At 45.3% G+C, this 26,128-nt stretch overlaps 1 protein-coding gene across 1 annotated transcript in view; it reads left to right on the top strand.

Moving 5' to 3' along the window:
- The window catches only part of abcc3 (ATP-binding cassette, sub-family C (CFTR/MRP), member 3), a 57,475-nt gene that overhangs the window by 26,869 nt on the left and 4,478 nt on the right, over positions 1-26,128 (top strand). The window contains 14 exon segments of the mRNA XM_061706178.1: positions 118-294; positions 439-606; positions 786-969; positions 1,083-1,191; positions 3,906-4,059; positions 4,441-4,648; positions 9,782-10,095; positions 13,537-13,736; positions 14,684-14,810; positions 15,391-15,492; positions 16,693-16,839; positions 16,925-17,083; positions 20,018-20,184; positions 20,270-20,464. Coding sequence (XP_061562162.1) covers positions 118-294; positions 439-606; positions 786-969; positions 1,083-1,191; positions 3,906-4,059; positions 4,441-4,648; positions 9,782-10,095; positions 13,537-13,736; positions 14,684-14,810; positions 15,391-15,492; positions 16,693-16,839; positions 16,925-17,083; positions 20,018-20,184; positions 20,270-20,464 — 2,411 coding nt within the window.

The raw sequence follows: 26,128 nt of genomic DNA, 5'->3' as shown, positions 1-26,128 counted from the left end.
ACTGTAGGATTACAGAAAATTCATATATTTCCAATGTCATAGACTGCCATCAATTGAGAGGGAAAAAAAAAAACCTTGCAGTTTGTAACAGGAAGGAGGACTTTTTCCTTTTGTCAGGGCTCAGTGGCATACGTTCCTCAGCAGGCCTGGATACAGAATGCCACACTGCGTGATAACATCCTGTTTGGGAAACTGTACAGTGAACAGAAGTACCGCTGTGTTCTGGAGGCCTGCGCCTTAACCCCTGACCTTGAGGTTTTGCCAGGAGGAGACATGACGGAAATAGGGGAAAAGGTACTTCCTATTAGCCTTTTGTTCGCTCGTTTCAACTCGGACAAGTTTGGTAGTAATGCCAAACATGCAGGGGTATCAATTATGGCCTTCGTTCTACTCGCCTTTCTCAGACCTCTTTAATGCTCTTGCCTGTTGATACCTCAGGGCATTAACCTCTCTGGAGGCCAGAGACAGAGGGTCAGCCTGGCCCGAGCGCTATACAGTGATGCAGATGTCTACCTGCTGGATGACCCGCTGTCTGCTGTTGACGCCCATGTGTCCAAACACATATTTGACAACCTCATCGGTCCAGAAGGGGCTCTGAAGGGCAAGGTTAGCTCACATTAAACATATTTAGCATTCATTCGTTCGCGTGCAGGTTCCTTAGTGGATATGATCTGTTCGATCCATGGTGGAGCTCTACCCTCTTTGATGGCATTTCTGCACATCCTCTTTGTTAGTGATGACGGAGTCAATCGGATTTCTTATTTTTACTTGGTGTTTGACCCCAGACGCGTATTCTGGTGACACATGGCATCAGCTACCTGCCCCAGGTGGACAATATAGTGGTGATGGCGGATGGAAGAGTGTCAGAAATGGGCTCCTATCAGGAGCTGCTCAAGCAGAATGGAGCATTCGCCGAGTTTCTCCGGAACTACGCTTTGGAGGACATCATTGAGGAGGATGAAGCCACAGGTAGAATTGAGTGTTTCATTTCATATCATATCAAATGTGTCAACCGTGAGTTAATACTGGTTGCAATGGTTAATTTTCAGTTCAATATGGTAATTTGCTTCACGTTTTTACAGAGGAAATCATCGATGACGAGGACTTGTACCCTGAAGATACCCTTAGCAACCACACTGACATGGTTGACGGTGAACCAGTGATCAATGAAGCGAAGAGAAAATTCATACGGTATGTTAACACATGTACACCCATATGTCTTCAAATAGTGACCTCCAATTGATTAGAAATGGTGATGATATGTGACTGGTTGGACCCCAAAGCAGTCAGGGCATTGAAGAAGTAACTTTCAAATGCAGTACAAAATAAGAACAGCTGATCACATGAAGCACTACTCATGAGAAGGGAAAATCATCTTAAACCAAAATAAGACGATAAAGAAAGTGCTACTGACGAGTAGGAAAAACGGAAAAATACAAAGTACAAAAGACAAGACTAAAACAATATGAAATGCCACTGGCGAGTAGGAAAAACTATATAAGGTACAAAAGAAAAGACGAATAAACATAAAGCGCTACGACCAAGCAGGGGAAAATAGCTACCAACAAAGTTCAAACAAAAAGCGAGGAAGGACTACAGCAAGGAGGAATTGCAGAAAAATGCCAGAACAATAGGAGGAAATAACAAGAAGCACCAAAAAAAAAAAAAAAAACCCAAAAAACATCCAACTTGGTCCAGTAACCAATATGGGAGTGAGGCAAAAGATAAGATGTGCTCTTTTAGTCCCACAATGGGCAACTTTGAAATCCTTTGAAATTCACGTAAATGTCCCCGTCCATCTGGACTGACGCATTACAGCATACATACGAAAGTGGCAACTATTCAGAAAGCGCATGCAGTTATTCGCTTCCTTGTCAATAAAATCCAAATAATAATACATACAAGTTGTGGCGTTACATGAATTAAAAAAAATATAGACTGTAAAAGCAAACCAACCTCTTTTCAAACTGAAGCTGTTGACGGACATTTTGCAATTTATAATATTCAGAGTCTACAATAATAGTCTTAACATATTTCCACAGGAGGTGTTCATTTTCACAGAACTGTAGTGCAAAAGTGGCACAACATTTTCCAAGTTTGCTGCTGAAACGCGGCATCTTTTAGCCTTCACAAGTGCATTGTTATCAGGTGTCAAATCATGAGTAGCAGCTAATTTCGGTCGTTCATCTTCCGTACCGCTTATCCCCACTGGGAGCCTATCCCAACTGACTCTGGGCGAGAGGCGGGGTACACCCTGAACTGGTCGCCAGCCAATCGCAGGGCACATAGACACAAACCCATTCGCACTCACATACACACCAATGGGCAATTTAAAGTCTTCAGTTAACCTAGCGTGCATGTTTTTGGAATGTGGGAGGAAGCCCACACAGACACGGGGAGAACATGCAAACGTCATACAGGCGAGGCCAGATTTGAACTGTGAGGCAGACATGCTAACCAGTCGTCAACCGTGCTGCCGAGCTAATTTCAAAATGTAATTTAAGTGGTCATTAGTGCGCCCTCCGGTGGAAGAAATGGCAATAACATTTACTTTTATTGAACAATAGAAGTGAACGTGTTCTCTAGCCCCACGGGCTGGATTGGAAGCCAAGACTGGCCGGTTCTGGCCCGCGGGCCATATGTTTGACACGTCCCTGCTCTAAAGTGTTATCTATCTATCCAATCAATCAATCAATCAATCAATCCCTGTCAAGTATTAATGATGATCATCTCTATGATTGCTCCGCTGTGTTGTATACAGCCATTTTTATGTTGCGGGAAGCTACGCGCTTTCATTGGGGTCCTTTGCCACTGCATTTCATCTATACTGTATTAGTATGAGTCTAGTTGCACTTGACATATGTTGTCCTCTACATTTGACCTAAGAGTCATTATTTATTGTTTGAACATTTTCTATCATTTGAGATACCGTATTTCCACGACCATCAGGCGCCACCGTATTAAAAGGCGCAGTCTCAGATACGGGGTCCATTTCTGCATTTAACACATGCGTAAGGCGCACCGTATTATTGGGCGCAGGCGTGCTAAAACATACGCTAGCTTCAAAGATACGGTAGCATGCACGCACGCTAAAACAATGTTTTGAAAACTGAGTTCGGTTGTATTTATCAATGTACTCGCGTTATTTTTGGATCAATCTTCATCCACAAATCCATCAAAGTCCTCATGTTCTGTATCCCAAATGAACAGCTGGGCAAGTTCTCCATCAAGCACGCCGGGTTCCCTCTCGTCAATGTCGGAGTCGGTCCCGTTGCCGGGGGGGGGGGGCAACTTCACTTTGAACGCCCCGTTGACACCGATGTGCAGCGGTTCGTCAAGCCTGCCGGAATGACGGCAAGCTCCGAGTTCCTCCACTCGCGAACCGTGGATTCGTTGATCTTGAATTCTCTCGCGGCTGCTCGATTCCCACGTTCCTCCGCGTAACTGGTTTAAACTGCGCTTCGTAAGCGTGTCTCTTCGTAGGTGCCGTTTTCGGGGGTCCTTAGCCAAACCGATGCACATGCCGGAACTATATACCTACTGGGGGGGGCGCGTCTTTAGCCTCCTCTGTCAAACTCACCCTTCCCCCTTTCCGTCCGCATGCTGTCCTCAGTCACGGCCGCCTTCCTCTATGTAAGCAGCGTGTCGGCGAGAAACGCTCCCAGTCAGTCAAGCGGAGCGCTCGTCCAAGTCACACAACAAGATTTACAGATTTCGGAACTCGGTGCACACATAAGACACGCCGTCCATTTTGGAGAAAATTTCAGACTTTTAAGTGCACCTTATGGTCGTGAAAATACGGTAATATAAAATGAGGAATACAAATAAACACTTGAACGAAGAAATAAAGCCCTCAGCCGCTATATAAGGACACAGCTTTTTGACATAATTTTCTTTAATTGAAGGCAAATCAGCATCATTTCAGCGGATGGCGAGACCCCTAAATCCCGCTCAGTGAGGAGGCACGGCTGCAGTCAGAGGAAACACCCAGAGCCGCAAGAAAAGGAGTCCCAAAGGATAGAGAAACTCATCCAGGCAGAGACGGCGGAAACAGGCAGGGTTAGTCTGCTATTAGCCTTTGTGTTCAAGATTTTAGATTGGGGTGGCCGTGGATCAGTAGGAAGAGCGGGTCGTCCAGTATCCGAAGGGTCGCTGGTTCGAATCCGGGCTCCCACTGTCCGCATGTCGACGTGTCCTTGGGCAAGACGCTGAACCCCGATTTTGCTCCCAATGGGCTCGGCAGCAGCTTGCATGGCAGCAGCCGCCCATTGGTACATAAATGTGCGTGTGAATGTGATGCTTCGGGCGCTGCGATAGTGTCGATAAAGCGCGATACAAGTGCAGTCCATTTACCACAAACCGCATTCTATACCAAAATCAGTCATCCAGTCACTGATGAGTCACTTGGTTTTTACATTTTAACAATGATCTATCCTTCAGGTCAAACTAAAGGTCTACCTAGAGTACGCCAAGGCAGTGGGACTGCTGCTTTCTGTGCTTATCTGCATTTTATATGGCTGCCAGAGTGCAGCTGCAATTGGAGCAAACATTTGGCTCAGTGAATGGACCAACGATGCATTGCAAAATCAAACGGAGGACAATGTTAATATGAGGGTGGCTGTGTATGCAGCACTAGGAATTACACAAGGTAAGAAACACTTTTTGATTTTGGTTTTATCATGTTGTTCCAAGCATAGTTTGTAGAAAAGTGACTGTAGAAGTGGTCTACATGCACCCCCCACGAATTGCACAGGGGGGAATCTTAGTCCGGTTCTGCATTGCTCAGTGTGCGCCGGACCTCTCGGTCTTGTGCACACAAAGATTGCTCAATACTGCCATGAAAGTGACTCCACCATCATGTAGCTTTGCTTATTTACATAGCACACTGCTGGGGTAATGCTACCTGAGTGGGCCACTTGTATGTTAGGTTTTCAGTGAGGTCCTTTCAGCGATCCCTTCAGGAAACACATTTCTTTGACAGTTTTTGCATTTTGTTACAAAACATAAAGGTGTGAATTTGCTCTATGAATATATAATCTTTCACGTCTAAAGATTAGGGCTTCACCCCGAATGACCATCCATCCATCCATCCATCCATCCATTTTCTCCACCGCTTATCCTCACTAGGGTCACGGCGCTGTTGTTAGCTCGCTAACCTGCACGGCGCCTATGGGCAGGGCACATATGCGAGCATTGTCAATGCTATGATTGGCTGCGTAGCGTAAGTGAACCGTATCGTATCATTGGCTGGGCACCTGTCGCTCACTGAGTTACATTGCAAAATGCTACAGAAAACAATATTATTGGTCTAATTAATTCGATTATATCGGGTGTAAGATCAGACATTATTGAATACGTTTCTATTGAATTGTATTTTTTTGCGCAGCATAGATTTTCTTGTGCGCTGAGTATGTGCTAGCAGTGTGCGATTGCGCAGGCACGCAGCTTAGAGGGAACATTGGTCGCGGGTATGCTGGAGCCTATCCCATCTAACTGCAGGTAGGAGGCGCAGGGTACACCCTGAACTGGTTTCCAGCCAATCGCAGGGCACATATGAACAATCAACCGTTCACTCTCACATTCACACCTTGTGGACAATTTAGAGTCCTCAATTAACCTACCGTGCATGTTTTGGGGATGTCGGAGAAAACCCACACAGGCACAGGGAGAACATGCAAACTCTAAACGGGCGAGGCCAGATTGATTGTTCGAATAATCATCAACGGGAGAATCGATTCTAGAAAGATTTGATCGTGACATCCCTACAACCACGGATGTCAGATTTTTGTAACGATGTCGCAATCATTTCAGAGCTTTTAATTGGCCCCAAAACTAAAGCAGGAGGAGTAATAGGTTTATTATGTTTGTTTTATTGGCTCGCCAGTCTCCATATGTGGGATATCGTCTTCTTTTCCTTTCGGCTTTTTCCGTTAGGGTTCGCCACAGCGTGTCATCCTTTTCCATGTGAGCCTATCTCCTGCATCCTCATGTTTTCGCTCACGACATCCATCAACCTTCTCTTTGGTTTTCCTCTAGCTCTCCTACCTTGGCAGCTCCGTCCTCATCATCCTTCTACCAATATACTCACTCGCTCTCCTCTGGACGTGTGCAAACCATCGAAGTCTGCTCTCTCTAACTTTGTCTCCAAAACATCGAACCTCGGCCGTCCCTCTGTTGACCTCATTTCTAGTTTTATCCAACCTGGTCACTCTGAGAGCGAACCTCAACATCTTCGTTGGCTCTGCTTCCTGTCGTCTCTTCAGTGCCACTGTCTCTAATCCGTCCATCATGGCCGGCCTCACCACTGTTTTATAAACTTTGCCCTTTATCCTAGCAGAGACTCTTCTGTCACATAACACACCTGACACCTTCCCCCACCCGTTCCAACCTGCTTGGACCCGTTTCTTCACTTCCTGACCACACTCACCATTGGTCTGGACTGTTGACCCCAAGTCATTAAAGTCCTCCAGCCTTGCCATCTCTTCTCCCTGTAGCCTCATCAACTCCTCAGAGTATTCTTTCCATCTGTCCAGCACACTACTGGCACCAGTCAAAACATTTCCATCTCTATCCTTAATCACCCTAACCTGCTGCACATCCTTCCCATCTCTATCCCTCGGTCTGGCCAACCTGTATCGATCTTTTTCTCCTTTAGTGTCCAACCTGGCATACATGTCATCCTATACCTCTTGTTTGGCCTTTGCCAACTCTACCTCTGCCCTACTTTGCATCTCAATGTATTCCTTTCGCCTCTCCTCGGTCCTCTCGGTGTTCCACTTCTTCTTAGCTAACCTCTTGTATGATTTCCTGTACTGTGCAGTTCCACCACCAAGTCTCCTTCTCTCCTTTCCTGCCAGAAGATACACCAAGTACTCTCCTGCCTGACTCTCTGATCACCTTGGCTGCTGCGGTCCAGTCTTCTGGAAGCTCCTCCCGTCCACCGAGAGCCTGTCTCACCTCTTCCCGAAAAGCCGCATAACACTCTTCCTTTCTCAGCTTCCACCACATGGTTCGCTGCTCTGCCTTTGTCTTCCTAATCTTCCTCCCCACCACCAGAGTCATTTTACACACCACCATGGTATGCTGCCACACTCTCTCCTACCACAACCTTACAGTCGGTAACCTCCTCCAGATAACATCGTCTGCACAAGATGTAATCCACCAGCGTGCTTCTACCTCCGCTCTCGTAGGTCACCTTATGGTCCTGCTTCTTCTGGAAATAAGTGTTCACTACAGCCATTTGCATCCTCGTTGCAAAGTCTACGACCATCTGTCCCTCCAAGTTCCTTTCCTGGATGCCGTACTTACCCATCCCTTCTTCATCACCCCCGTTTCCTTCACCAACATGTCCATTACAATCTGCACCAATCACGACTCTCTGTCTGTCTGGGATGCTCAGAACTACTTCGTCTAGAATTTCTCTTTCACCTCTAGGTCGCATCCCACCTGTGGGGCATAGCCACTCATCACATTACACACAACACCCTCAATTTCAAATTTCAGCCTCATCACTCGATCTGACACTCTTTTCACCTCCAAGACATTCTTAGCCAACTCTTCTTTTAAAATAACCCCGACTCCATTTCTCTCACCATCTACACCATGGTCAAATAATTGAAAGCCTGCCCCTAAACCTCTAGCCTTACTGCCTTTCCACCTGCTCTCCTGGACACACAATAGATCAACCTTCCTCCTAATCATCATGTCAACCGACTCCTGAGATTTTCATGTCATAGTCCCCACATTCAAAGTCCCCACATTCAGCTCTAGGCTGTGTGCTTTCCTCTTCTCTTTCTGCTGAAGAACCCGCTTTCCACCTCTTCTTCTCCTTCGTCTTCGACCCACAGTAGCTGAATTTCCATCGGCGCCCTGCAGTTTAACGGTGCTGGGGGTGGACGTTGTTAACCCGGGCTATGACCGATCCGGTATGGAATTCATTCTATGAATGTTCCATATGTACATATTACAGTGTAATTATTGGTTTTAACAGTGATTCGATTCGTATTATGATTCTTGGGTACCGATTCAATTCATCGCCGATATTGGTTCATATGTATATATACGTATATACACGTATATATATATACATGTATATATACGTATATACACGTGTGTATATATACATGTATATATACGTATATACACGTGTATATATACATGTATATATACGTATATACACGTGTATATATACATGTATATATACGTATATACACGTATATATACATATGTGTGTGTGTGTGTGTGTATGTATATATACGTACATGCACACATATATATATATATATATGTATATACGTATATGTATATATGTACATATATACATATGTATATGTGTATATATGTACATATATACATATATGTATATGTGTATATATGTACATATATACATATATGTATATGTGTATATATGTACATATATACATATATGTATATGTACATGTGTATATGTATATTCATATGTATATTCATATATGTATATGTGTTTATGTACATATGTACATATACACACATGTACATATATACATATATGAATATACATAGACATATATGTATATGTACATATGTGTATATATATATATATATATGTATGTATATACTGTACTGTACAGTGTATTTGCAGCATTTTAAAAGGCCTCATCTTATTTTTCTTAGAAGGCATTTTACATGGCTTGAGAGTTGTTTAATGACACAGGTGTCCTTAATATGAATTAATATATAGTATTATTTTTGTTAATTGATCATCATGTGATGTTGTTTGTGTATAGAGTGTTCTGGCTGAATGTGATACAAAATGTTGTTTAAAGCATTTTTTTTTTTTTTACAGTGACTGTTTCTTTTCCACCTTTTTATTTTAGGCATACGTCTACTATTTTTCAATTGACAACAGAATTCTTCCTTTCTGAAATCAATCTCAGGTGTCCTGGTCATGATCTCTTCTTTTACGTTAGCCATGGGAAACATCGGGGCGGCAAGGAAGCTGCACCATAACCTGCTCGCCAACAAACTTCACACACAGCAGTCTTTTTTTGACACTACTCCGATAGGACGCATCATCAACCGTTTCTCCAAAGACATCTACGTTATAGATGAGACCCTGCCTTCGACTGTGCTCATGTTCCTGGGCACCTTTTTTGTTTCTCTCTCCACCATGATTGTTATCATTTCCAGCACGCCGATCTTTGCCGTTGTCATAGCACCCCTGGCTTTCGTATACATCTTTGTCCAGGTATTCTGTAAAATGGAAAACCACGAACGCTGTGTGCATGTTTGCAGTTGTTGTAACCCGTCGGTATTTGGTCTTTTTTTTTCCCCTCCAGCTTTGTCCCTGCTGAGCATTGCTGCTATGATTTGCCTCGCCGATTCATTCTGCTTTCCTGTCACGCCCACATTCTTCTTCAACACTCTTATACACACAAACACAAAAAGACATCATCAATAGAACTATGGCTCCGTGGAGTGGTGGAGTTGTATTGATGCAACTGAATTCACAGCAACTAAATAGTGACTACCCGCGCGGCCCTAGTGGGGATAAGCGGTTTGGAAAATTGATGCATAAATAGTGACTTAACTTTTAGGGTCTTTGACGGATCATGTAACCGGTGCACAGGGCTTTATGGGGATTCATTTTGAAAAGTAACTAAATAGCTTATATCTATATAAATTACACAGCTTGTGGCTGTGTAAAACAGCTTGTGGCTGTGTAATTTCGAGGATTTCCTGCAAAAGACATTTAACACAAGAGTTTGTGTTGTCACACTTGCCCCCCCTCCCCTTCTTGCAGGTGTGCTGTTGTTGGTTACCTGCCTGTTGTCCCAGACCTACAGTATGGTACGGGCAGCCAAGCTCATGCACCGCAACCTGCTCCAGCGGGTCCTGCGAGCGCCGCAGGCCTTCTTTGAGAGCAGCCCTGTTGGGCGGTTAATAAACCGCTTCAGCAAAGACATGGATGCCATAGACTCCCAGATCCCACATCAAATTGACATATGGATGCACACTTTCTGGTACACACTGAATGTGGTGCTCGTGTGCTCTGCCCTCACCCCCATGTTCCTCTTAGTCGTAGCCCCGTTAATGGTGTTCTATTGGTGGGTTCAGGTAAATAGTAAACAAGTCTGTTACATGCATGTCTGAACATGTTGCTGATGAGAAAATGTGCTGATACACTGTTTTTGGGTCGTAGTGGCTTTTCGTGTGTTACTAGCCAGATGTTAGCTTGAAAGCGTCTAATACTTGGTTCACTTGGTGACACGTACAATTTGAGGGATTTTTTCATGCTCTGGTGGCAGAAATAATGCGAGTTATTGAATATGTTGAGCTTTAGTCATCATCGTAAGTCATTAATATATAGTATTGTTTTTGTTAATTGATCATTATTTGATGTTTGTGTGTAGAGTGTTAAGGCTGAATGTGATGCAAAATGTTGTCGAAAGCATTTTCTTTTTCGGTGACTTTCTTTTCCACCTTTGTATTTTAGGCATACGTCTCTACCTTTTTTCATTTGACAACAAAATTATTCGACAGTGTGCGGTATTCGCGTCTATAATCCCTATCTTAAGTAAGGGTAAGGTGGGTGATTGTGTTCTGTGCGCAGCAGGGGCTTTGGCACAGCTGCTTTTCTATGACATACAGTGGGTACGGAAAGTATTCAGACCCCCTTAATTTTTCACTCATTTTTATATTGCAGCCATTTGCTAAAATCATTTAAGTCCATTTTGTTTTCCCTCATGAATGTTTTGAAAACTGAAATATCACACAGCCGTAATAAGTATTCAGACCCTTTGCTCAGTATTTAGTAGAAGCACCCTTTTTGAGCTGATACAGCCATGAGTTTTTCACACCTGGATTCGGGGATCCTCTGCCGTTCCTCCTTGCAGATCCTCTCCGGTTCTGTCAGGTTGGATGGTGAACATCGGTGGGCAGCTATTTTCAGAGATGCTCAATTAGGTTGAAGTCAGGGCTCTGGCTGGCCCATTCAAAAACAGTCACGGAGTTGTTCTGAAGCCACTCCTTCGGTATTTTACCTGTGCGCTTAGGGTCATTGTCTTTTTTGAAGGTGAACCTTCGGCCCAGTCTGAGGTCCTGAGCACTCTGGAGAAGGTTTTCGTCCAAAATATCCCTGTACTTGGCCGCCCCCACAGCATGATGCTGCCACCGCCGTGCTTCACTCTTGGGACTGTATTGGACAGGTGGTGAGCAGTGCCTGCTTTTCTCCACACATGCCGCTTAGGATTAAGGCCATAAAGTTCTATCTTGGTCTCATCAGACCAGTGAATCTTATTTCACACCATCTTGGAGTCCTCCAGGTGTTTTTTTAGCAAACTCCATGCAGGCTTTCATGTGTCTTGCGCTGAGGAGAGGCTTCCGTCGGGCCACTCTGCCATAAAACCCCGACTGGTGGAGGGCTGCACTGATGGTTGACTTTCTAGAACTTTCTCCCGACTGCATCTCTGCAGCTCAGCCGCAGTGATCTTTGGGTTCTCCTTTACCTCTCTCACCAATTACAACCTCTCTCTCTTCTCCCCCGATTGCTCAGTTTGCTCTCGGAAGGGTTCCGGTCGTCCCAAACGTCTTCCATTTCAGGATTACGGAGGCCACTGTGATCTTCGGAACCTCAAGTGCAGCAGAATTGTTTTTGTAACCATGGCCAGATCTGTGCCTTGCCACATTTCTGTCTCTGAGCTCTTCAGGCGGTTCCTTTGACCTCCTGATTCTCATTTGCTCTGACACGCACTGTTGAGGTGTAAGGTCTGATATAGACACGTGTGTGGCTTTCCTCATCCAGTCCAATCAGTATCATCAAACACAGCTGGACTCCACTGAAGGTGTGGAACCATCTCATGGATGATCAGAAGAAAGGGACAGCACCCGAGTTCAATATATGAGTGGCACGGCAAAGGGTCTGAATACTTATGGCTGTGTGATATTTCAGTATTTCTTTTGTAATAAATCAACAAACAAATCTACAATTATGTTTTTTTCCCCTATAATATGGGGTGCCATGTGTACATTGAGGGAAAAAATGAACTTAAATGAAATAAAATTCAAATAGGTGCAATATAACAAAGAGTGAAAAATTGAAGGGGGTCTGAAGACTTTCTGTACCGACTGTAAAACAGCTGTGTGATAGCTTTTTTTTTGGTGGTTGTTGCTATTCTGTCGTGTGGATTTACGTTTTCACCTTCAAAAGAACTTTTTTTTTTTTAATCCAAAACATTTTTCCAAAATAAAAACCCCAACATTTAAAGATAAACTTACAAATAACCTGTCTACACAATTAAAGATTTATTGCAAGGCCTTGAAAACATTTAAGGAGAATTTTTGAACATGTTGGCCAGTTCTGATACTGAAACCATGAAATCTTTGTACTTCAATCGCTATTTCTCTCTCATCAGAGGGACTATAATAGCCATTTGTCAAATGTTACAGTTCATGTGTGATGGTTGAGCTGGTCTGTGCGTTGTTTTTTCATATAGTCTTTGGGGGGGGGCTACATCTTAGAATTTATTACATTTAAAAAAAAAAAAAAAATCATTATTATCTTTACCTATGCCGTATGCTTGTAGTTGGTTGAAGCATATTTAATTGCGCGCTCTGCATTATTTCTCTATCAAGCAGGCATTTCTATACAGGAGTCTTATTAGCTCATTTACCTCGGAAAGATTATTCCTGCCACGAGAGCAGCTTTGGCATTATACCTGACAGAAGTCGGAGTACCAGAGCCAAGTGAACGGTGACGTTGCTAGAAAAGGTGGCCAGTAGTTGCAATTGCGATTTCTGTTCAATGATTGCATTTCATTTGAATGGAACAAGTGAATCGATTTAAATTCCGAGCATAATGTGATTGAGAACTTGTTTGACTCCGTCTAATAGATGATTTTGTTCTCATTTTCTAAGCGTTTTGGTGACAAATCAAGATGAAACAATTTAAAAAGTCACTCGCACTTATCATTTTGAATTACACAAACGCAACTGAATTGGTAAATGTATACGGATTTTGAACCAAAGACTGTGGTTAATTTTAATGTTTGCTTTCCTTTACTAACATAACAACTGTCAGGATATCTTCCCTCCACGCTGTTTCTGTCATCAATATTGCTGTCTTCTGTGTCCCCTGCTTTAGTGCTTTGTTTTGTCTGTCATTTGAAAGCCAAACTACTCACTAATACAAACATGATAACAGAATTTTAATACTAACACGGAGAACTGTTGTACATTTAAATTAGAATACGCATTTGAATATTGAGCTTAATGTTCAACAAAACACCTGCAGCTCAAGCCTGATATTTATATGGAGTGTAAAGATTCACGAAGGTTAGTTGCTCAGAAGGGATTTGCATGTTGTTGACTGAACTCAGTGGAGCTCACGTCATGAAAATATCTGACACTCGTTGCAGGTGTTTTGTTTCGTTTTGATGCTGTGTGTGATTGTGAAAGCATGTATGCATGCATGTTCCTGTCATGCATTATTTACATTATTTCCCTGTGCAATCGATTGTAACTTCACGTTTGTTTTTTTTCTCCCCTCGCTGCCTTTAGAGATTTTATGTTGCCACATCTCGGCAGCTGAAGCGTCTGGAATCCATCAACCGCTCGCCCATTTATTCCCATTTCTCTGAAACCATCACTGGCTCGAGTGTTATCCGAGCCTTCGGTAGACACTCTGCCTTTGTTTTCATGAGTGATATGAAAGTGGATGAGAACCAAAAGAGTTACTATCCCGGTATAGTGTCGAACAGGTATGTGTCTTGTTTCCAACTGTTTAAAACAGGGGTGCCAAACTCATAATTATCATTCCAGCCCAATTTGATGTAACGTGTCAAATCGTAGCCTAATTGAATATAGATATTACATTGGAAGTTTTCCCCTATTTCATTGTACTTTTTTAAAACCGTTACCGCCACAAGGATTCATGTTCACAGAGCTGTATTCTTTGGAAGGCAAAAAGCAGCAGATTTTTACAGGAATGCGTCGGCTTTATTTTTGCTCATGAACCCTGGTATATTTTGGCATGCACAAATATTATGAGTAGCAGCCAAGTTTCAGAATTTGAAGTGACTGCGTGTCAGCCGTAAGATAATAATCTGTCGCATCAATCATTTGTCATTCCCATATTAAGTTGGTAATAAAAAACGTTTTTTTCAATTTTCCGCTCGATCAAAATACAAAATGGAAAAACGGGCCAGAGGACCGCACGCGATTTTTACTGACGAGGTTTACGTGACCCGGAGGCTTTTGGTAATGAGCGTCGCTGAAGATATTTTAGCTCGTAAGGCCTCACAGACAGTCGCAAATTACAGAGCTCTTAACACAAGACATCATTGCGGGCCCACTGCAGTATTTTTTCCACTTTCAAATTTGACCCTGTGGTCTGCTATGGATTTCCTAGCTGTCGGATTCGGGCGGGTTTAAAACAATCCCCCGGTGTCATTTTGTATTTTGACACGGACAAACCCCAACAGCCCTTCGCAGGAACACAGCAGCTGAGCGAAAACACCACTTGCAGGGGTTTGCTCCTCTGGTCAAATCATTCGCAAAAATGCAATCCGAGCTGTGTTCACTTGCACAGCGCAGCGAGTATCAGACTTCAGAGTGACAATTGTCATTGGAATCAAACACCTCAGTTGAGCAGTCAAGTTAGGTCTTTCGTGACTGTCAAACTGTTTCGTACATGCGTGTCATGCAGGTGGCTGGGTGTGCGCATCGAATTCATCGGGAACTGCATCGTGCTGTTTGCTGCTCTGTTTGCTGTCACTGGAAAGGATGATCTGAACCCTGGCCTCGTGGGTCTGTCAGTGTCTTATGCTTTACAGGTGCGTTTGAAGCGCAGTCCTTTATCCCAGAATATACAGAAAAGCGTATGGAGAGAGGGCGTGGCCTGTCATAACTACAAATATAATACGACCGATACTATTTTCCTGTAGTCGGCTCGATGACTGACCTCGTGCGATGTCAATGTTCAAAAGGTTTTCCTAAACGGTTTAAGAACAAGTGTTCAAAAAGTCTATTGTGTCGAGAAACCGGCCGGCCGCCACGTCGACACTTTGGGAGGACACCGGTAGCTCATCGGGCTCTGAAAGCGGAATGTCACGAGTCAAGTCAGCGAAAATAAAACTGCGGCTGCTTGTTGGAGAGATGCTCGTCTGCATCCTGACCTGTGTCGACGTGCCCCTCAACAAGGCACCCAAAATGAATTCCTCAATTTCGGTCTTCCTATAGACCGTACAAGAGTATTGGCTAGTCTGACTGACACTGTAGAACTAGAATTATTTTCGTGAGTAACAGCCCAACAGAAACTTCTTTCGATTTCATAGCCATTGCATCGTTTGGGTTCATTTTCGTATTGGATCCATGTTGAATTCCTGTGCGTTCATGTGTCATCTGCGTTTGCAGGTGACCATGTCTCTAAACTGGATGGTGCGGATGACTTCTGATCTGGAGAACAACATTGTAGCTGTGGAGCGGGTGAAGGAGTACTCTGAGACCAAGACGGAGGTATGCGGCGGCTTCACCGCCGCGAGCCGATGCATATTAAGCTCATTAGAAACATCACCTCCGAATCGTGACTTCCCAGGTGGAATTAGTTCCTCCCCTTTAATGTTCGAGATTATCAAACAAATGCAAATATCGGGCACGCATAACCCAAGTGAACCTAAAAAGCTGTTTTTAAATGGTGATTTCATTTATAAGGGAGGAGTCCTTTCTCCGTTGCCCTCCCGTGACTTAAGATGCAACAGTAGAGCCAGGGTTTCGCCAACATGGGGCCTGGCCGCGACCCGAGTGCGCTTTCGCACAGCCGAGGCAACGCAACGAGCTAATTAGTGCATTCAACATGAAGGGATGCGGACAGTGTTGGGTGTTAAGCTGGGCACACGCAATACTGATGATAGTCGGGCCCGATTTCTCTCTTCTGACCAAAGTCCTCGATAGCCAAATGATCGGAGGTTTGATTATCCTGTGATGCGGGGTGCGTTAAGGGTGATGATTTATTTTTTCTGCCGGCCGAGAATCATGAGTAATCCACACGTTCGTTATTTACAATTGCAGATCCTTAAGTGTGTCGTCACATTCTCCGTGATTGCAACGTGAAATGGGACGATAGCAAATAAGGGAGTGACCTGAAGCTCGCGTCGTTGCCAGAAAGAAATGAGGAGCCACAGGTTGCGTTGAGTGTTTGCACGTGTCCGCCAAGTCATTCGCCACAATAAACAAGTCGAAGAAGAGTTTGCAACCAGATGAAGTTCACCCAATAAGTTAACGGTTAGCAAGGCGAGGCACGTTTGTTTATCTCGCGCGTTTCATGCACAAGGCAACTCAATTGACTTTACATGATTAAAAGCATTTGAAAAAACAAAGAGCAAACAACATTTCAGAAAAACAAAGTACAGAAAAGTAAGAGAGAGGGACAAAAATGACTAAAAACGTACAGTACAGTTTTCTTCTCCTACACTTTCTGCTCGGTGGCACCGTGCTGCTCCTCGCAGGTGATCTCCTCAAGTACACCGCACACCATAAAAGCCGGAAGTACACGTGCCGATTTTTTTCCCTTACGTTTTCAAAATCTGTTAAAAGGGTAAAAACAACAACTAGTGTGAGAGAGGCAGAGGTGAAATTGAACTCGGCGCTTCGAGTGACAGAGAGAGGGAAAGAATGGAGGTTCTTCATTTGTTCTTCCTTTTGTAATTCATGCAAAAGGCCCCCTGGGAAATCGAGGACAAGAAGCCCCCTCCCGATTGGCCCATACAGGGGAACGTGGAGTTCCACAACTACAGCGTCCGATACCGAGAGGGACTGGATCTGGTCCTGAAAAACTTGTCACTGAGTGTCAAAGGAGGAGAGAAGGTAGGGGGGATCGGAATAAAGCGATAGAGGCGGGAGCCCCCCGGGCCGTCACGCACGGCCTGACTGACCGCATCGTTTTGTACAGGTCGGTATTGTCGGCCGAACGGGAGCCGGCAAGTCATCCATGACGCTCTGCCTCTTCCGTTTGCTGGAAGCCGCTGAAGGAGAGATCTCAATCGACGATGTTAAGATATCGGAGATAGGCCTGCATGACCTGAGGTCCAAACTCACAATCATTCCACAGGTACATATCACACACAAAACATCAATTGTAAAAAAGGTTTGTTTGTTTGTTGGTTTGGTTTTTTTTTTTTAACTGTTCAATCGAAGGGTGAAGAAGAGCAGTCTTTGTTGTGCAATTTCCATCATAGCATGCCCATCACCCAAGCACTTCAGGCCCGTGCGCTCACCTAAATGCAAAACATATTGCATCGATTGCAGACGCCAGAGCCAACATGATATAATAGGATTTGTTTCATTTATTTAACGTTTTTTGGGGAACTTATTTGGGGTGGGGTGAGGCATTTCCTTGCTCAAATGGCACTGGGCAATTCACATTGTGTAGCAAACGCTGCTATTTGAGGAAATACGGTAAACAACGACCCGATATCCAGCAATCAAACATAACCGCTGTCGTTGCATAATTGGTGCTTTGCAGATTGACGCGCAGGGGGTCCTCGGGTTACAACGGTTCAGGCATTTCAAGGTTACGCTCACCAATTGCTGTTGATTTGCGGTGAATTTACAAGAGTTTCATAATACATCCCTTACAGAGAAAGTCACAGTCAAATTCGTCATTAACCAATAACAGTCAATCATTGTCGTTTAACAGCATAAAACAGCATTTTTAGTGAATAGCTGTCAATTAACCGTGGATTACAACAGTACTGTATCTTATTGTGTTTGATCATAATTGTAAAATACTTTGAATGAGTCTTTCCTTGCAGGTAAATTGAGTTAAATTAGTCATTTACCAATATCAGTAAAAAAACTCATTTAAAAGCATAAAACATCCCTCCATCCATTTTCGACCGCTTATCCGAGGTCGGGTCGCGAGGGCAGTAGCGTTAGCGGGGACGCCCAGACTTCGCTCTCCCCAGCCACTTCATCCAGCTCTTCCGGGGGGATCCCGAGGCGTTCCCAGGCCGGGCGAAAGACTCTCGGTGTCCCGGGTCGTCCCCCGGGGTCTCCTCCCGGTGGGACATGCCCGGAACACCTCACCAGGGAGGCGTCTGAATCAGATGCCCCAGCCACCTCATCTTCCCGATGTGGAGGAGCGGCGGCTCTACTCTTGAGATCCTCCCGGACGACAGAGCTTCTCACCCTATCTCTAAGGGAGAACCCGGACACCCTGCGGAGAAAACTCATTTCGGCCGCTTGTAACCGGGATCTTGTTCTTTGGGGTCACGACCTGCAGCTCGTGACCATAGGCGAGGGTAGGAACATAGATCGAGGCGGGGTACGTAGATCTTGGCTGTGCCTCTGATGAGCTCATTTCTAATTTGATCCGACCCGGTCGCTCCGAGAGCGAACCTCAACAGCTTCCTTTCCGCCACCTCCACCTCGGCTTCCTGTCGCCTCTTCAGTGCCGCCGTCTCTAATCCGTACGTCATGGCTGGCCTCTCCACCGTTTTATAAACGTCGTCCTTCATCCTAGCAGAGACTCTTCTGTCACATAACACACCTGACACCTTCCTCCGCCCGTTCCAACCTGCTTGGACCCGTTCTTAAAAATGGGCCCCGGCACGCTTTTCCTCCGTTCCTCAGGCATCTTCTCACGCGCCAGTATTCTGTTGAACAAGCCGGTCAAAAACTCCACAGCCACCTCTCCGAGATGCTTCCATACCTCCACAGGAATGTCATCAGGACCAACTGCCTTTCCATTTTTCATCCCCTTTAATGCCTTTCAAACTTCCCCCTTACTAATCATTGCCACTTCCTGGTCCACCGCACTTGCCTCTTCGACACCGTGGGGACCCCGGTTCAAGTCACCGACAGGCAGAAGAAAAAAAGGGCAAAAAAACCAACAACAAACAGACCAGAATGACCCATCAGCTTGACAGAGTTTGGGAGCATGCGGCGGCAATGGACCCATTACTGTACCTCCGACTTTCTCCGGCCCGCAACTGCGGTGTCCTTGAGCGAGACGCCGATACCCTGGGCGCTTAAGCAGCACGCTCCTCCCATGCGTGCCATCGCTAACTGTCTGTTTGTGATGGGTTAAATGCAGAGGAATAATTCCATATGCATGTGTTCACAATCATAAAAAGTATTTTTCTTTTATTGCTCTGTGAAGAAACAGTAACATATTGGCACATAATGTCAAATTACCATGACCCACAGTTATCCGACTATCGTCCACAGTAATCAAAATACAGCCGTACTGTATACTGTTAAAATAAATTTACCAACTCTCACTCTTGCATTATGGTAACATATTGTCATCTAAAATACAGTACAAAATACATTTCCAACACTCGCTGTTAATTTAGGGTAACATACTGGCTCCCACATCCCAAAAACTCGGTTACTTTAAGACTCTAAATTGCCCGTAGGTATGAAGGTGAGTGCGAATGGTTGTTTGTTTATGTGCCCTGCGATTGGCCGGCGACCGGTTCAGGGCGTACCCCGCCTAAAATGGCATTGATGTCCAATGACGTAATAAATGAAGCTTTTATTTTGAAGTTAGCCCTCTTAGTGCATTGGAAGAACCCCAGGGTTAAATAGAGACTGAAATCACAACTGCTGAGTTCTTTGCAGTTTGCACGACTGACAGAACGACGGAGACGCGCCGTCCTCGACAAGTCACTACATTGAGGGTTAGCGATTTACAAAGCAAAAGTGGGTGCTTGCAGCCTAATGCAATTGCCTTTTATGCATTTAACTGCATTTGCTTCCATTAAGTTGCAATTCGTGATTGCACTTTGTAATAGCACATTTATTTATTTATTATTCTAGCACTTCCTAAAGTAGAATAGTTTTTTGTTTTGGGTAGCGCGGATCGCGGGCGTGCTGGAGCCTATCCCGGCTATCTTCGGGAGAGAGGCAGGGCACACCATGAATTGGTCGCCAGCCCCCTCATTGCACATTTTTAATCTTCTTTGTTGTATGCCTTAGAATTTCTTTGATATAGAATCTGATTTAAACACGTGTCTATGTGTGTGTGTGTGTGTGTCAGGAGCCCGTGCTGTTCTCTGGAACACTGAGGATGAACCTGGACCCTTTCGAGAAGTACAGTGATGAAGAGGTGTGGAAAGCGTTGGAGCATTCCCATTTGCACAAGTTTGTGAGCAATCAACCAGCAAAACTAGAGATGGAGTGCTCAGAGGGTGGAGAGAACCTTAGGTAAGTACTGTAGCCAAGGTTCCACATGATTAGTTGATATGTTCTCGATGGAGTGACTGTGTGACGCCCTGCTGTGTCTTCTCAGCGTGGGCCAGAGGCAGCTGGTGTGTTTGGCTCGAGCTCTTCTGAGGAAGACACGAATCCTCATCCTGGATGAAGCCACTGCCGCGATCGACTTGGAGACGGATGATCTCATCCAGTCTACCATCAGGACTCAGTTTGAAGACTGCACCGTCTTCACCATTGCGCACAGGCTCAACACGGTTATGGATTATAAAAGGTGAGAACCCTCTGCATTAATGCGAAGCGTGCGCAAACGGGAACGTGACCGTTTTCAATGTTCTGTATTATTTCATGGAAGGTTGGTGGAATAATGCTTTGATGCCCTGCTCAAGTTTGCTCGCGTACAAACAAACTCACAGTTTTATGGTTGTTTATTGATTCTGGTTCAAAAGGCTTGAAAAAACACACACAATATGATGTGTGTTTTCTTGAGTGAAGAATGTGTTCTTCAGTGTTCTTGCCACATGTGCACCAGCCCATCTGTGGGAGCCACAATTCTGGCTCGGCTGTACGATATCAAATGCTTATTTCACTCAGTATGCATTTTGTGTTGTTTTTTTTAATGCTTTTCAACTGGTTGTGTATTGCCATAATCAGAACCGATAATCTTTATTTGCCAAGTATGACACACAAGGAATTTGTCTCCGGTAGTCGGAGCCGCTCGAGTACGACAACAGACGGAGAGCGCTTTGGAGACGCAAAGACATTGACAAAAACAGTCACGGAGCAATAAAAGGTTGCCGCTAATGCCGGTACATCCGTCCATCCATTTTCTGAGCCGCTTCTCCTCACAAGGGTCACGGGAGCGCCGGAGCCTATCCCAGCTATCATCGGGCAGGAGGCGGGGTCCACCCCGAACTGGTTGCCAGCCAACGGCAGGGCACATCCAAACAAACAACCATCGGCACTCACGTTCACACCTACGGGCAATTTAGAGTCTCCAATGAACGTGCATGTTTTTTTAGGGGATGCGGGAGCAAACCGGAGTGCCCGGAGAAAAGCCACGCAGGCACGGGGAGAACATGCCAACTCCACACAGGCGGGGCCGGGGATTGAACCCGGGTCCTCAGAACTGTGAGGCTGACGCTCTAACCAGTCGTCCACCGTGCCGCCCGGTACAATTTATTTATTTATTTCCTGACATTTGTGCAAATACATGCAGAGTCCTGTAGCAATTAGAGCAGTTTGAAATGACTCGTATGGCAATAGTCCGGTGCAATGAGCATTGTGCGAAGGGCGCCGAGACAAAAAACGCATGCAGTTTAAAGTGACGAGTAGTCCGGTAATCCGGGACAATGTCGATTGTGCAACTGTTGCAGATGCTACTCAGGCACATGAGTGGCCAGTATTGGTCCACAACAGATATGCAAACAGCGCAGCGTGGAGAGACGACGACAGTGAGCGCACGAGTCGTGTGTAATTGGAGTTCGTTGTCCCACAGAAATGGGACAACGAACTCCAGTCGAAAAATTGCCAGCATGTTGCAATGGAAAATTGTAGGTTAGCTGTTTCAGAAGTTGATGGCAAGAGGGAAGAAGCTGTTGGAATGTCTGCTTGTTTTAGTTTGCATTGTTGGGTAGCGCCTACCTGAGGGAAGGAGCCGGAAGAGCCGGGATGCGGAGGGTCCGAGAGGATCTTGCACGCTCTTGTCTTAGTTCTGGCAGCGTGCCAGTCCTCAAGGGTGGGTGGGGGGGGGGGGGGTAGCGACCATTTTTTTCTGCAGTTTTGATTGTCCGTTGCAGTCGGAGTTTGTCCTTTTTTGTAGCAGTACCAAACCAGACTGTGATGGAAGCACACTGGACTGTTTCGATGACCGCTGTGTAGAACTGCCTCAACAGCTCCTGTGGCAGGCCGTGCTTCCTCAGAAGCTACAGGAAGTGTACAGTAAGTCTGCTGGGCCTTTTCGAGGATGGAGTTGATGTTGATCTCCCACTTCAGGTCCTGAGAGAATGTAACTCTCAGGAACCTGAAGGTCTTGACGGTTGACACAGGGCAGTTGGACAGCGTAAGGGGCAGCTGTGGCGAGGGATGCCTCCTGAAGTCCACGATCATCTCTACAGCCTCGAGCGTGTTCGGCTCCAGGTTGTGTCGGCCGTACCGCAGCTCCATCCGCTACGCTTCCTGTCAATACGCAGACTCATCACTGTCCTTGATGAGGCCGATGACTGTGGCGTGTCGTCTGCAAACTTCAGGAGTTTGACAGCCGGGTGCGTAGAGGCGCAAGTCGTTCATGTAGAGAGAGAAGAGCGGCGCTCCGATGCCGATGCTGCGTGTAGATGAGGTCGTGTCCCCCGGCCTCACCTGCTGTGTCCCGTCAGAAAGCTGTAAATCTACTGGCAGATGGGAGGCGAGACGCTGAGCTGGACAAGCGTGGAGGAGAGGAGTTCGGGATGATGGTGTCGAACGCAGAGCTGAAGTCCTCGAACAGGATCCCCGCGTAGGTCCCCACGCCGTCGAGGTGTTCTAGGATGAACTGCAGTCTCACGTCGACTGCATCGTCTGCAGACCTGTTCGCTCGCTAGGCAAACTGCAGGGAGTCCAGCAGGGGAGCTGTGATGCTCTTGAGGTGGTCCAGCACGAGGCATTGAAAGGACTTCATGACCACAGATGTCAGGGCGACTGGCCTGTCATCATTCAAACCCGAGATTGCAGGTTTCTTGGGGACTGGGATGATGGTGGAGCGTTTGAAACAGGATGGTACTTCGCACAGTTCCAGAGATCTATTGAAGATCTGCGTGAAGACTGGAGCGAGTTGGCTTTGAGGCAGGATGGGGACACATCTGGGCCTGCCGCTTTGTTAATCTTTTGTTGTTTGAAGATGCGTCTCACGTCCTGTTCACGGATGGTCAACGCAGAAGTCAGAGGTGTGATGGTGGTCAATCAATCAATAAACAATACATTTGCAAGACTGTTCATTTCTGTTTCAGTGAGCAAAGTTCAGTTCAATTGAGCAGGTGATCAAATCACGGCAGTATTTCCCTCACTGTACACGTTGCTGTGAGAAATGTTCATACTTTGTGTCCTTGCAGATTGCTGGTGTTGGACAAGGGACAGATTGCAGAGTTTGATACTCCTACAAATCTCATATCCCAGCGTGGGATCTTCTACGGAATGGCGAAAGATGCTGGACTGGCATAGTGGAGTGTTTTTTTGTTGTTGTCTTCACAGCACTTAACAATAGTCCTGAGTAGGGTTGGGCATCGTTTGCATTTGAGCGATTCCGGTTCCAAACGATTCTCGGTTCCGATTGTTTTAGGGGGCTGGGTCCAAAACGTTTGCGTGGTTTCAATAAAGGGTGTCCAAATGAATGAACATCCATTTTCTTAGCAGCCTGAACATTTGCCTCGGGGGTTCTTTATCACCAGTGTCAATATCAAACCTATGAACTAAAAGGCAATGTGTGTGGAATCAACCCAATTGACCTAATATTCATTCATTACTGTTTCAGCTCAAAGTTAAATAATAAATAGCATTGTTCAAATAGTTAGTTGGGACTGTTGTATCACTTCAAATGGTCAATATGTGCAAGTTTTAACTTGAATTCCTGTTTGAAGTATGGAGCCTTTCATTTTGAAGGGCTGGCATTTCGGCACTCAAAATAACAAAAAGAGTCACGAATGGAACTAAATGCTCTGTAAAACGTTGACTCCTTTAGCCACACACCGAAGAGAGACGAGGTTAATGTTTGCGATACTGCGAGACAACGTTTTTGTGAATTTTGTTCCAATTCGTTGTGGCGTAACGTTGCCAGTCTGACCTTTGGTGAAGCTTTAGCTCAAAGTTAAGCTCGTAATGCCACCGTCTCTACTTTCTTTCCAGTACGGTGAAGGACTTTGTATTTTATTGTTGTGTCTGTCATCAGCGCTTGCGTCGGTTCGAGGACTCAAATAAACGCTAAAAAGCAACCCACCGTTGAACCTGTTAGCTGCCGCCATGTTGGCATAGATATGATTTCATTGTTTCACTCACCCACTTGACTTGACTCAAGTTCCACGCGGTGCAGGCCGAGGCTTCTACACGTCGTAAAAGCCTCCGTTGCACAGTAAAATCTGAATCCAAATGTTGCACCGGTCATTTATTTTGACATAGCGAAGACACCCTTTTGTTCGCCACCGCCGTTGGGCAAAATCACTTTTGGGTGCGCGTTCTGCCTTGTCGGTTTTCGCCACTTCTTCTTCGGGGTCAGCGGACTGCAGGTGTCGAAACCGGGAACCGGAATTTCTTCATTTGAACGATTCCGGGCGAAGCGGAATCTTAGTCTTGGTTCCAATCGGCTCTCGATGCCCAACCCGAGTCTCGAGCGGCATTGCGGACTTGCAAATGGCTACGTCAGGTCACGTATTCATTTCGCACTGAGGAGACCGAAAACAAGCTCCTTCAAATTTGATCTCGAACGCCTTCAGCCAGCGGGGTGAGGAAGACAAGTGAATGTATCATTTTCTAATGAGCGGTCGCTACTGCAAAATAACACAAGAAAACAACAAACAGGCATTTTGTTACTTTTTTACTGGTGATAAAACATTGTGCCACTGTACTGTCAGCAAAAATCCTTTGTGATGAATCCACTTATTTTTGTACGGTATCGTTATTTAAGATATTTTCACTTTTTTTTATGCAACTAAGTAAGTTTGTTCAGTTCAATGTGATATAGTTTTTGTTTTTTTCCCCCACTTTCTTTCATGCAACTAGGTAAGTTTGTTCAGTTCAATGTGATTCTTCTGTGAACCAAGTCTATCTATAAAACTTGAATTCTGTACGACCATACTATGATAATGCTTGTATTAAAAAAGGAAAATAGGATTGTCCTAAATGGATGAATTCATGTTTTTTTTAAACTCAACCTTTTGAAGCGTGTATCCAAAACGTGGGGTACACTCTGGACTGGTTGCCAGGCAATCGCAGGGGTTAATAGACAAACGATGACTCGCTTTCACACCCATGGACAATTAAGGTTTCCAATGAACGTAACATGCGTGTTTATGGGATGTTGAAGGCGGAGTACCCAGGGAAAACCCACGCAAGCATGAGGAGAACATGCAAACGCCACACAGAAGGGTTGGAGCTGAGACGTGAACCCAAAACCTCAAACATTCCGAGGCAGAAAGCTAACCGCTCGTGCGCTGCTGTTTACCATATATTTCATATTCTTTATCGGAACATATCTTCCTGTGCCACAAGGCCGGTGTACTTTTACGACATCTAATACCGACATGTCACAGAATTACCAATTCAAATGTTATTCAAACACCGAAAACGAAGGATTTTAATCTGGAAGTCCGTCGGAGTTTGAAACGGGACCATGCAAATTACGATGTACTTAAGGGTGTGCCCACTAGTGGGCATGATAGTGGCATTTATTGAAGCTACTGATATTCCACTGATTAATGAAACGTCTGGTTACTTCTGCATACAGGCCATGTGACTCATTTGTTTAGCATTGAAGACAACAGTAGCTGTTAAAGCTTAAGGTAATATACTCTTAGATCCTTCTCTAGTCGAGGAGAACTGTGGTACTGCATGCGGAGGTCTGGAGTGGCAGAGAAGTATGTTAGAATAGTAGAGGACACGCATGAGGGCAGCAGTACAGTGGTGAGCTGTGCTGTTGGTGTGACAGAAGAGTACTGCATCAGGGATCAGTCCTAAGCCCCTCCCTGTTTGCAGCGGTGATAGATGGGCTGTCGGATGAGGTCAGACTGGAATCCCCGTGGACATCGTGATCTGTAGTGAGAGCAGGGAGCAGGTGGAGGAACCGTTGGAATGAAGATTAGCCAAAGTACATCAGAATATATGTGCACGAATGAGAGGGCTGGCTAGCGAGGGCGGAGGACTTGAAATACTTGGGGTCAACCGTCCAGAGCAACGGGGAGTGCGGTCGGGAAGT

The sequence above is a fragment of the Phycodurus eques genome, chromosome 19, assembly GCF_024500275.1.
Source record: "Phycodurus eques isolate BA_2022a chromosome 19, UOR_Pequ_1.1, whole genome shotgun sequence".
NCBI lineage: Eukaryota > Metazoa > Chordata > Actinopteri > Syngnathiformes > Syngnathidae > Phycodurus > Phycodurus eques.
The sequence above is the reverse complement of the archived record's forward strand: the minus strand, read 5'-3'. Positions and strand labels throughout refer to the sequence as shown.